This window comes from Castor canadensis, chromosome 10 (assembly GCF_047511655.1).
Source record: "Castor canadensis chromosome 10, mCasCan1.hap1v2, whole genome shotgun sequence".
In the NCBI taxonomy this organism is placed as follows: Eukaryota; Metazoa; Chordata; class Mammalia; order Rodentia; family Castoridae; genus Castor; species Castor canadensis.
Window position 1 is genome coordinate 131,483,513 of NC_133395.1, and position 13,999 is coordinate 131,497,511.

Below are 13,999 nucleotides of genomic sequence, written 5' to 3' on the forward strand. Positions count from 1 at the left end.
TTGACCACAGATAACTGAAATGATGCCAAGTGAAACTATGGGTAAGGGAGGACTGCTGTATTTCAATGGGGATGTTAATCTGTTCAGCCTACATGGTTTTTTATTTCATAATTATTTAGCATACAATCTTGCTTATTCATCAACTTTAGAAGTGAAAATTCACTTGCTCACTAAAATTGTGATCCCCAAATCTCACAGATATGCACAGAGAAATTTTGAGTCTCCTGAGATGACTACTTCCAGGTGAAGGGGAGCAAATCGATGCTTGACCTTTCTCTTTCAGCATCATACTTATAAACAAGTATTCTTTCCTTCACAGATTTAATGCTATATTTTTGCTTTTTGTTGGTGATTTCACTGTTTAAAACAGCACATCGGGGTACTGAAGAACTCTCTCGTGTCCCTTTGTCTAAGAAAGCTGTGATATGTCCCATGGAGAAAACACATGTGTTAGTAAGCTTCTTTCAGGTATGAGGTACAGTGTGGCTTGTCAGACTTCAATGTTATCAGCAAAACACAAGGTGTGTCTGAACTAACACACACAAAATCCATGGTTACATGTTGTTTGGTTGATGAAATGTTGTGAGATTCATGGGAAACTAATCCTGTATTTCTCCTAGGAGCAATTCCTTAATTTTTATGACTTCAATATTAGCACCGACTTTATAAAACATACCTAGATGAAGAAGGAAAAGTGACAATCTATGGCTGGCTACATCGAGCCAATACACTAGCAAGAAATCGTTCCGAGGTTGGTTATATCCCTGAGGTCCCTGTTAGAAGCAATAACAGCTGCTAGTGGGTATGGCTACTCATTAACCCAAAGCTAAGAAGAATCATATACCTGTGTAAGCAGGCAGAAACTCTTCTAAAGCTCAAATTCATACCAAAAAATTACAAAAGGCAGAAATATTCACTACAAGTCAGAGTCAGCAAACCAACAAGTCACAAGTGAACTAACACATACAATATCCTAAGCTCAGAGTGGAGTTCTCATGAGACAGGCATCCTAAGAATCATACCCTGGAATCATATGAAAATGACAATAGTTTACTGTACACACTATCATCACAGACACTATCTGTTGGGCACTACCCTAGGTGTTTGACACACTGAGCTCATTTAGTCCTCACACTAGTGAGATAAATACTGTAATTCTCGTTTTACAGATGAAGAACTTGAAGCACACAGAAGTTCCTATCTGTCTAAAGTCACCTGGCTGGTATATGGGGAGTTGGAGTTAAACCAAAAAAGCCTAATTCCAGTGTCTATGCTTTTAACACAGTACTTAAATATAAAATTATTTTTTGATGAACGAGGGAAAAATAAACCCACTTTCAAACCAAAGGAGAGAAAAGCTGAGAAATAAAACAGTACTTACCACCAACAGAAACAAAATTAAAGCATTTCTAAAAGATACAGATCTCAATGAAGAAAATGATCCCAGATTCAAGAATAAATAGTGAGTGAAATTATAATAAACACAAGCATAAATCAAATGAAATTATATGAAATGACAACAGGGCTCCAGGGAAAAGAGACATAGCTAATTTCTCTCTTTCTCCTAAAATATTCCCCAAACAAGGAATTATCTGAAGAGATTTTTAAGACATTTTCAAATACAAAGTCACTTGTTATAAAAATATTATAGCAGATATTTAAAGATCTGTAGAACTGTCTAGACAAAAAGTTGAACTATCCTTCCAAGAGGTGGATGTTCAGTTCAAAGAGAAGGAAATTTGGAAGGCTGGAGGTGGGGGAAGGGTTGAGAGGAACAATCCTGTCTGGGTGGTTCAGAGTCAAGTAACAAAATATGTGAAACAGGCTCATTTGGTGATCCATTCCTGTAATACCAGCTACTCAGGAGGCAGAGGTAAGAGGATTGTGAAAGGTCTAGGCCAGCCTAGGTAATGTTAGCAAGACTTGACCTCAAAAACAAAATAAAAACAAAAAGGCAGGGTATATAGCTAAAGTGGTAAGAGCACCTGCCTAGCACATGCTGCCAGAAAGTGTGTGTGTGTGTGTGTGTGTGTGTGTGTGTGTGTGCGCATAATATGTGAATCAGAGAAGACAAAGAATAAACCTAGTGAAGGACCCAGGTTTGAAACTAGACAGCAGAGTAATATGCATGCTTAACAAAGTCAAAAGTTAATTAGTAGCTCCAACAATAAACAACATTTAAACTTTATTGACAATAAAATTCGATTTTCTGTTGACTTTTTAACCCTATGAGTAGACATTCTTGCTAATGTTTTTTATAGTTTTTCAATTCACTGAAAACTTTAAATGGAAAAAAATTCTAGAAAAATACAAAAAAAACTGCAAAAAAGAAATGTAGATTTTCATTAGTCCTATAAATACTCAATAAATTTAAAATAAAATGAAAATATTTCCTCAAAGCAAATCCAGGTCCATATGAGTTTATGTTTACATTTTATATCTTATTTCACTATTTCTCAATGTTTTCTAGGAAACAGAAAAATAAGGAATACTCTTCAAATCATTGTCAGAGCTGAATATAATGGTGTTGCTGGAAAAGGAAAATATGAGGAAATAAAACAAAAAGTTCGGACATGAATATATATGTAAAGATGATGCCCAAAATACTGGCAGAGAGGTAACATCCAAGTAATATAAAATTGCATAAAATCCAATTTGAAACTTTCCCAAGTATAGAGGTTCACTTAGCATTAGAAAATATTCACTATATGAACACATTAAAGGGAGAAAACAAGCAGGAGTATTCAAGTGAAAGTATGGAAAGCATTTGAAAGAATAAAGCAGTCATAACAAAAACTAAACTAGCTGATAAACATCTGATAAAAGTATCTATGAAATCCAGAGTAAACACAAACATCACATCAAATGGTGAAGTCTGAATGGCATTCATTATCTTCAAAATCAAGAGAAACTCAGGGATCTCCACCCTCAAAACTTCCAGTCAATATTATATTTAGGACAGAAAAAGTGCAGTAATATAAGGAAAATATATAAAAGGAACAAGTGTTAAGAAGGAACACATAACTCTCATTATTTGCAGATATTATTATTCTCCAAACAAAAAAGCCCAAAGAAGACAAGCACACATTGCATTTCAGTTGATAAAGAATGGACTCCCCAGACAATCCTCTGGGTATCTAAGTTGCCATAGTGGCACAGAATAAATGAGTACCCCACCCTCACAGGATATACAAAGATAATTCCAGATGATGGAAGGCTTAAAAGTGAAAAGCAGAACATTAATACTTTTATTGATACATTTCACAGAATAACTTTCTCATTTCACACTAAAGAGCAAAAAATTTTAAAGAATGTAAAAGAGAGCACAAACTATAGAGGAAGAGATTTACACTTTAAATATTAAAAACACCTGTGCATGTGACAGCATTAAATAAACTAGCCACTAATAAGCAGAAGTTATTTGTAGTATACATCGATGACAAAGGAGTAATCTGAGCATAAAAAGAACCCCTGTAAGTCATTTAAGAAATACTGATAAAAGAAACACAAATGGTTAACAAATACATGAAAAAGAGCTTGACTTCACCATACCCATAGAATGCAACTTAAAACCACAATAAAATTCAGTTTTGTATTCCTCAAATTTGCACAAACAAAAATAGGACCATAAGGAGCCCTTGCAAGGATCCAATTCACAAACATTCTAAGTGCTACGTATAAGAAAAAGTTCTACATGTGTGCATATCGCAAATGCCATAATATAAAAGTCTGAGAGATTAAAAAGTAAAAAACAATTTTACATGTTAATTAGAAGTATGTGCATATGTAATTAAATACTTTTAAATATCTTAAAATGTAAACAAAATACATGTAACAGTGGTTATCTATTGAGAAGGGGTAAGGGAAAGAAGAAATATCACCAGGGAAGTTACCAGAAGGTGTAGTTGCCCTTCAAATGTTTCAAATGTTAAAACAGTAAGTGACAGCCACAGAGATTTTCCATGCCATTTGTGCATCTGATATAATTCATGATTTAAAAAATGTATATTCCATCTCAAAAGTGGTTTAAAGCATTCTAATCAAGAAGTAACACCCATGGAGTTTTATTCAGTCATAAGGAAGAATGAAACCATGTGCTCTGAAGGTCAATGGATGCAACTGGAGGACATCATGGTAGGTAAAGTTAGCCAGGCTCAAAAGGCAAAGGCTGCATGCTTTCTCTCATATATGGGAGACAGACACAATACAAATACAATCAATTTTATGAAAAACAGGTTACGCTAAGGGAAGGTCACTAATCAGAAAGAAGAAAGTGAAGAAAGTGAATATGGGTGATGTACTTTCTATACAAGAATGAATATACAATGTTTAAACCTGTTGAAATCACCATAAGAAGGGAACTAAGGTAGAAAGGAGAAAAATAGAGAGTATGAAACAACTGAGATTATAATATTTATATACATAGAAATATCACAGGAAAGTCCCTGCGTAACTATCTTAAACAAAAATGTCTGTTTTTCTCAAAAATGGAGAACAGGATTGTAAAACAGATCCTGTCTTGGGGTCAGGTCCAGTGTGTGTTACAAGTTATAAGGAAAAGGTGAAGGAGTATGAATACAGTGCATATAATATGTACTCATTTATGAAAATGAAAAAAAGAAACAAATTAAAACTATTCCAAGAGTGGGGGAATAAAGGAGAATGATGGAGGGGGTGAATTCAACTATGATATACTGTAAGAACTTTCGTAAATGCACCCCAGTATAACAGTAATATAATAAAAAAAGAAGCATCAGAAACTTGGAAATAAGACAAAACTAGCTATTGGGTTTTAAAGGCAACTCCCCAAGCCTTCTGTGATAGAAATTAAGAAGTTAACAAAAGCAAATCCCAAGTTAATTAAATGAGCATCAAAAATTGCACATCTGTAACTGAACAGCCAATAATTGAGAAAATGTTTACAGTTCAAACATTGCATTATTTCATATACTTCCTCCCTCAAAGATTTTATGACTATTCCACAAAGCCTAGTCCTATGGACTGAAGATGTCTAAGGAAAGCAGGCTTCTTAAACTATAAATGGCCTTTTCACTTTCACTTTATTACCAACACTATTTTCTAGCAAGTAAAAAAACTATGATAAAATTTCTTTGCATTTTCAATAGCATTAAAATTGGTTCATTGGCTGTATTTTCACTTACTCAGAAGAATACAGAAGTGGTCTCTGCATTGTTACTAAAAACAAAGAAGCATTATTAAGCACACAAACATACTATGTAGTCTTGAGGGGAGACGTAGTTATATTGAAAAATTAGAAAACATTTTTCAGTGACAATGCTGTAGCAAAGACAGTCAAGATTCCTCTGAACTGCAGTCAGGAGCATCCTACTACCAAGAAGGGCCTCCACCCTTCTTCTTCTTCAGCTCATGTATTACATTCTTTTTTTTTTCTGGCTGGCTTCCAACTAATAATTTACTTGCTTCCAACTCCTGAGAACTGAGATTACAGGCATGCATTCCTCCCCGTGTTGATATATTACATAATTCTTTATAGGTTACAAGTGAAAGCAATCCTCTTCTATAACTAATAGCTTATTAAATATCTCCTACAGCTTTTGCCACTTTCTTTGATATTTTTACCAGTATCTATATGCCATGGATATTACATTTTTAATAAAAAATTATAATTTTCCAGATTAATGTGTTTGAGACTTAAGAATACCCAATGATGTCTCTCAAAACTTCCAAATAAGTCACAAAGGGAAACACCAAAATGCACAAACAACAGAAAACAAAAGAGTCCCACTGAATATTAAGACTGCTAGGCAACCTAATACCAAGTACAGTAATAAATAAAACTTATAAAACAGATGACAACAGATTACAGGAAAGTGTTAGGGACCAAATGGAACATCCCACTTTGCCTTATGAAAGGGAGAATTCTCAATAAAGGTAGGAAGATATTTTGTACAATGTGTGTCCTGATATGGAGTACCCCTACTCAGAAAGTCAAGGATAGTACCAAGAAAAGGAAATAACTTTTGGTGGGAGAAGCACCTAACTATGTGTTCTGAACTTTCCTGCAAGATTTTTCTGGTTTTGCCAAGAATGAGAGGCTCAAGGGTTCATTACCACACTCATATCTCAGAGATGTGTTTGTGGACAGCCACTGAAGTAATAAGGAAATGTCATGTGTTATTCACACTTTTGTGCTGCGGTGACTAATACCTGAGAGGAAAAAATACTGAAGGGAAGAAGGATTTAGTTTGGTTCACAGTGTCAGAGGTTTTAGCCTATCACAGCAAAGATGGAGCAGGTCAGAGAGAGAATGTCTGTACTACCTGGCTTCCTACCTTTTCCACTTATTCCATGTGGGAAGCAGCCTATGGGATTCCCACATTCAGGGCAGTTCTTCCTCCCTTAGTTACTGCTTTGTGGATCTACCCTCACAGACACGCCTAGAAGAGAACTTTATTAATTTCCTTGAAGACTCTCAATCAAGATGACCCAATCAAGATGACAGTCGAGATTAACCATCCCACGCATTCCTCAAGGACAAGGAGCAGGTGGGCTTTCCACTTGCTCTAAAGGAGGCAGGTTCACCAAGCTCAGTGTTCCTCAGCTGTAAACACAGCATCTTCTCTAGCATGTTATAGCTCCCTGTAGGACTTGGGGCCACGAGGAACTGACCCAAACATGCTGAAATCCATGAGGCTTGATGTTCTGGGAATAATGAAGTCCTTAGGCACTGACCAAGGATTCGTGTGTCTTCTCCCAAAAGTCATGAACCAGTAACAAGCTAGCTTAGAGCCTCAAAGTAGGGTAAAAATCCCAGCCCTGACACTTTGCCTATGAAGTACTGGTTAGGAGCCAGGGAAAGAATAGAGCAGATGCAAAATAATTTTAGAGGCATTTTTCTATATAAACCATACTCTCTAGGAGAGGCTCACTGAAGAAACATCTGTAAGTTAATTATACTTCCTCACATATTACAGGATGTGAGGTATCTTTAGCAGAAAAATATCTCTATCTAAGCCAGGCACAGTGGTACATGGCTGTAATGTCAGCTACTCAGGAGGCAGAGGTTGAAGCATCACAGTATGAGCCTAGCCTGGGTAAAAGCACAAGACCCTATCAGAAAAATAAACTGAAAAGCAAAAGGACTCAGAGGTGTGACTCAAGTAGTAGAGTGCATAAGCACAAGGCCCTGCATTCAATCTCCAGTACTGACAAAAGGGGAAAATATCAGCTGGGCGCCAGTGGCTCACACCTGCAATCCTAGCTACTCAGGAGGCAGAGATCAGGAGGATCGTGGTTCAAAGCCAGCCCAGGCAAATAGTTCGGGAGACCCTATCTCGAAAAAAATCTTTCACAAAAAAAAAGGACTGGTGCAGTGGCTCAAGGTGAAGGCCCTGAGTTCGAGCCCCAATTCTGCAAAAAAGAGGAGGGTGGAGGATATCACTATATAAAAGGCAGAGTTTATTTTGTGAAAGACTACTGGAAATAGGGAATGAGACCAGAAATTACACAGATCCCAAAGATCAGAGTAGACACTGTCTCCTCTATAGAGCAAAGACTCTAGGGCCACTCCACTGACACCATCTGTTGACAAGGATGGAGTTTGGATATGATCTGTTTTAGAACATACTGAAAATTCTTAACCATAAAAAAATGCAGGAACCAAATGGAAGTAGTAGAAGAATAACATTTCAGAAAGCAATCATTATCTCCCAAAGAATATAAAAAAGATACAGTCTTCTATGAGTCAGCAACAAATTCACAAGAAAGAAAAGGCTGAAATGAAAGGAATTTTTAAAATTGGACATACATGATCAGTGTATTTTTATAACATAAATAAATGTAAAATTAAAAGATACAGAAGGAAACTTTCCTGAACTGTACACAAGATGTATAACATTATATAAGAAGATAATTTTTCAAGTTCTGAGCAATGTAAACTAAAATATATATAAGTATAGCCAAATGCTGGGAAGCAGACATGTTTTAAACTAAAAGGATAAAGAAAAATTGATTTTACCATATACAACTTCATGAACCCAAAAAAACAGTGGGTGGTAGTGAGCACCGAAGAAACTGAAATGAGTGTGGTCAGCTTTCTCAGAAGCATGAATTCTGAAGCAACAAACTCAGAGTTCTCTGGTAAAACAGTGTTGGGTTCAGTACTTACTACCAAACAAAACCGTCTTCATGTTTAATGCAATAGGAAGGCATTTTTTAACAGTGCAAAATAAGGAAGTATATTAGAATTCTTTAAATGTAAAACAATAAATATTAGAAATGTTTAAAAATTGAGAAATACATAAAATAAGAATGCAAAAATGGTAAGAGTTCTGATAGTTAGCATTGCAGTTAAGTAAAACAGATATCACAATAGATTTGAGCAAAATTCTGGTTAGAAACTGTAATTATTCACAAGGAAAATCTTACATATAATTTTCTATAAACATATACATGCATATACACATAGTACAGTGCATACTATCTCTATATTATGTATATTAAAATAGAAGACTTAAAATGAATAATCATGGAAATGCATCAAGACCACAAAGTGTACATTAAGGATAAAAGGAACTAAACACTATTTAAAACAGAAGGATTCTGAAAAAAGAAATTAAAGCTAAAATTCTCACTGTTAGAGAAACGTATATAATATAGTTTAGCAAACTTAAAGCTAAAAATTGTGTAATATAAACATAAACTATAGCTTTCAAAATGCCCAGGAATATATAGGAGATATTATAGAGAAAACAAAGGAAAGAGAAAGTAAGTATGGAAAATAGACCACACAGAATAAAATGACAGGAGTAAAAGTAACCATTGCCATTATCAAAATACAAAGAAAAAGAATAAGCCATGCATTAAATAATGCATCATTTATTTACTAATAGCTTATATTTGGTAAAGAGAGAACACTTCCACTTTATAAAAATCTACACATTCTGATTTTAGAATTATTGGGGTATAAAGAACTAACAGACACCACAGAATCAAAATAATCATACATAATAAACAAGATACACAACTAAAACAAAAGGGATCTATTGAAAAGAAAGAAAAAGTAGAAAACAGACAAACATGAAAACCCTATTGGACCTCTGTTCCCAATTTCAAATTCTCTGGAGAAATAATAACTTAATCTAATTCTAATTTAAATGTTCTTCAAAAGCAAGAACCATACTTAACAATTTTTCCATATTCTTTTTAGTTCTAAAGCCAGGTGTGGTAGTTCAGGCCTGTAATCTCAGCACTAGGGAGCTGAGGCAGGAGGACTGCAAGTTTGAGGCCAACCTGGGCTACACAGCAAGACCCTGTCTCAAAAAAACAAACAAAAAAGAGCCTTTTTTTAGTTATGCGATACTAGAGAGTACAAAATTAACTGCTCAATAAAATCTCTCAAATTTCATCTTTTTCCTTCCCCAAACAAAATCCTTGCAAATCAAACCCAGTACTACCAAAAAAAATCCTCGCAAAACAGTAATCTAAAATGTGCAAGCATGCATGCACACACACACAAGTGCACACACACACACATCTTAAAATCTAATTTGTACATTACACAGAAGTCCAAAAAAAAGCCTAATTACTTTCTTAACCTATTTTTAAATTAATAAACTCCTGAATTGTTTCTGAAATCCAAAACAACTATACGAATTAACTTACACAATTTTAAATGTTGATTTTGTTAGATGTATAAACATAAACTCACAAGCAAACTGGAGTTTGGCTTCTCTGCTGACAATTGTTCCAAGTGAATTTGTTGCAAAACACTGGTAATTTCCTATATCCCAATTTCTGTTGGGGTTAATAACTATGAGATTTCCTCCATTCAACTTATAATGATGGTCCATACTCAAATCAATGTCACTTCCATTCAGTTGCCATCTGTAAGACAAATGTCAAGGTTTTTTCTCTTGTTAGCATAAATTAAATTTAAAATGAGACTCCATTTTATACAACTCACTTTCAACATGGTCCCTCCCACCCTGTAAAAATGAAAAGTGATACATACATTACTCAAGTGTCACACAATGGAAAAGCAAACATGTCCATGGATTTATCAGAGGCAAAAGTTAAAGTACAGTAGAAATTACAACAGAATAGCCTCTAAAGGTTAAAGATGTTTAAAAGTTTCCCGAAGAGGTAAGAATGATTTAGTTTGTTCACCAGGGGGGAAATAAGGTGAGGGCTGTATAGGAAAAACTGCAGTAGAAAGTTGGGGGGGGGTAATTATCTCAGATACTTCAGGCCAATCTCAATCCGACAAGGAAGGGGGAAGAGCACATTTCTTTCATTTATCCAGACTGACTGAGCACATTTAATAAATTAATTGGGTAAGTGCTCAACTATCCATTTCAATTTGTCTGGGTAAATACCTGTCCCGGAGGCATTTCCACTTTTCTCAGTGATCACAGTGCTATTTACAAAATGGTACACTGCAGAAAAAGACCCTAAATACCAACTGTTGGATCTGAAAAAGTTAAGGCACAAACCCCTGATACATGTATTCATGGGAAGCCAAAAAAAAAAAAAAAAAAAGCTTGTTTTTAAATGAGTTTTTTAAACAGTAAGTACACTTGAACACAAAAGCATCATTTCACCTTTCAAGACTCATTCATACCCCACAATGTCAAGAACACATTCATTATGCAAATTACAACACCCACTTCCTAAACAACCCAATTCTGATAATAAAATTACACAGTCAACAGTTCTATAAATTTTAGCATATTACAAGCATTGCCAATTACTTTTCATAAACATTTTGAGAAAATGGTTAAAATAATGCCCACTTTATAGACGAGAATTTCAACAAACCAGTGCACGAATTGTCAGCTCTCCCTAGCCTGTTAGTTCACTTTATCAGCAGTACCACTCATTTGAATTCTACCTCACAGTTCTTCTGTTATTTCATGGGACAGTAAGAATTGCTGTACTAATATATGAAATATTTAATCTATCAATGTATCTATATATAACATATGTGTTGTGAATATATATATATGTATATTGTGAAAGAAGGAAAAAGTGAGCATGAGCTCAATGTAAGTGCATGAAGCTACATGGAGTAGGATACAACTAGGAAAATGGACAAACTTACAAAGACAGAAAACTCCTACAAATAGCAGCAAATAAAAAATGCAAATTTTCTTTTCTTTTTTTGGCTTTAGTACTAAGGGTTGAACTTGGGGACTCACTTTTAATAGGCAGGCACTCTACCACTTGAAACATTCTGTCACCTCTTTTTATGTTCGTTATTTTTGAGTTAGGGTCCTGCTTTATGCCCAGGCCAGCCAAGACAGATATCTTATTTGTGTTTCCCCAAGTAGCTGGGATGATGGGAACATGCCATCATGCCCAGTCATTGGTTGAGATAAGGTCTTGCAAACATTTTGCCCAGGCTGGCCTAGAACCATGATCCTCCCAATCTCTGTGCCTCTCAAGTAACTAGGATTATAGTAACTGTGCCTGGGCAAAAAAAGTACAACTTTAAAAATGAAGTTTGATATCACTTTCATCAAAATTTAGAACAGAATTTAATATCAACAATGTATGAAATATATTTTAAAATGTATTAGAATGATAAACTTCATCCTTAAGTCATCATAAAGGGACAGAGTAATATGCTTAGATGACACACACTGGGAAATTTAGCTTCTTTGGCTTTATTTCTTTTCTTAAATTTGTTTGGCTTTATTTCTTAAACCAAGTGGTAGTTACAAGATGGCCCACCATGACACTTCACTGTGTGTTGATATCATTTTGTACAACTAGAATAGTGCAGAATGAAATTTTAATGATGGAGAGTACAGGTCTTGTACAAGTTTGTAGGTGTTGTCTACTGCCCCGAGTAATAGTTTATCACTTGCTTGGTTTTAAAGTCAAAGTGTTCTTGAGATTTAGTTTCATGTTCACATACAAGTCTCCATGGTCTAAAGCAACATTTCAAATGAGACAGTAAAATGAAAGCAGGAGGAAAACTGGAGGCTTTATCTCTTTTCTGAAATTAAAAGAACAAAATTAGAAAAAAAGCAGAGAAGATATAACCTCTTCCTCATTCGTAGCAGATCTCTGGCTATTGGCTTTTGTCTGATTTGCTTGTAGAGTCACTTTCATGAACCTTCCTAATGCAAGACCGTATTTGTGTGAGAATTTGGATTTTTTTCTATTTTGATTTATAGTCTTCCTTTAGAATTTTGTACTTGAACCATGAACCCTTAACAGTCCTCACTCCTCTTATTTCTTCCTAAAACTCCTCTTATTGTCTTCAGAAATAGAAGACAAATAAAGGAAGAAGCTCCCTTCACTCTCTGTCTAAACTTTCTGTTCTTGATACTGAATGTGATCTGCAGACTACCAACAGCAGCTTGTATTAGAAATACAGAATTATCAACTTACAAAAATAAGTAGGCTTTCTATACATCAACAATGAACAAATTGACAAAAAATATAGGAAACAATTCCATTTACAATAGCCTCAAAAAAACCAAATACCTAGGAGTAAACTTATCAAAGGATGTGAATGACCTCTACAAGGAGAACTACAAACCCCTGAAGGAAGAGATCGAGGAAGACTACAGAAGGTGGAAAGATCTCCCATGCTCATGGATTGGTAGAATCAACGTAGTAAAAATGTCGATACTCCCAAAAGTAATCTACATGTTCAATGCAATTCCCATCAAAATCCCAATGACATTCATCACAGAGATTGAAAAACCTACCCTAAAGTTCATTTGGAAATACAAAAGACCACGAATAGCCAAGAAAATACTTAGCAAAAAGAGCAATGCTGGAGGTATCCCAAAACCTGACTTCAAACTATATAACAAAGCAACTAACAATAAAAACAGCATGGTACTGAAAAACAGATATGAAGACTAGTGGAACAGAACAGAGGACCTGAATATGAATCCACACAGCTAGGTCCACCTTACTTTTTTCAAAGGTGCCAAGAACATACCATGGAGAAAAGACAGCCTCTTCAACAAATGTTGCTGGGGAAAGTGGCTATCCGCCTGCAGAAAACTGAAACTAGATCCATGCCTATCACCCTGTACTAGTATCAACTCAAAGTGCATTAAGAACCTTAACATCAGACCCAAAACCTTGAAGTTAGTACCGGAAAGAGCAGAGAATACTCTGGAAGCAATAGGTTTCAGAATTCCTCAGTAGAACTTCATCAGCTCAGCAACTAAGAGAAAGGATGGACAAATGGGACTTCATGAAATTAAAATCTTCTGCACAACAAAAGAAATGGTCTCTAAACTGAAGAGACCACCCATAGAGTTAGAGAAAATATTCACTGGCTATACATCAGACAAAGGACTGATAAAAATATACAGGGAGCTCAAAAACTAAACTCCCACAAAATCAATGAAACATTAAAGAAGAAGACAACTGAACTTTTTCAAAGGAAGAAGCCCAAATGGCCAAAAAACACATGAAAAAATGCTCACCATCCCTGGCCATAAAGGAAATGCAAATCAAAATGACACTAAGATTCCACCTCATCCCTGTTAGAATATAGCTAGCATCAAAAATACTACCAACAACAAATGTTGGTGAGGATGCAGGGAAAAAAGGAACCTTCATACACTGCTGGTGGGAATGTAAACTAGTACAACTACTCTGGAAAACAATATGGAAGCTTCTTAAAAAACTAAACATAAATCTGCCATATGATCCCGCAATCCCACTCCTGGGGATATATCCAAAGGAATGCGACTCAGGTTACTCCAAAGGCACCTGCACACCCATGTTTATTGCAGCACTATTCACAATACCCAAGTCATGGAAACAGCCAAGATGCCCCACTACTGACGAACGGGTTAAGAAAATGTGGTATCTATACACAATGGAATTTTATTCAGCCACAAAGAAGAATGAAATCTTGTCACTCACAAGTAAATGGATGGAACTGGAGAATATCATCTTAAGCGAAGTTAGCCAGGCTCAGAAGGCCAAAAATCTTGTTCTCCCTCATAGCAATGGTAGGAATCTCTCTGTATAACTATCT

At 35.4% G+C, this 13,999-nt stretch overlaps 1 protein-coding gene across 3 annotated transcripts in view; it reads right to left on the reverse strand.

The window, feature by feature from the left end:
- Cntn3 (contactin 3) overlaps positions 1 to 13,999 on the reverse strand; it is a 327,478-nt gene that overhangs the window by 204,899 nt on the left and 108,580 nt on the right. For all 3 annotated transcript variants that reach the window (XM_074044252.1, XM_074044253.1, XM_074044254.1), the window contains exon 4: positions 9,692 to 9,867. In XM_074044252.1, the coding sequence (XP_073900353.1) occupies positions 9,692 to 9,867 (176 nt within the window). The remainder of the gene's footprint in view (positions 1 to 9,691; positions 9,868 to 13,999) is intronic.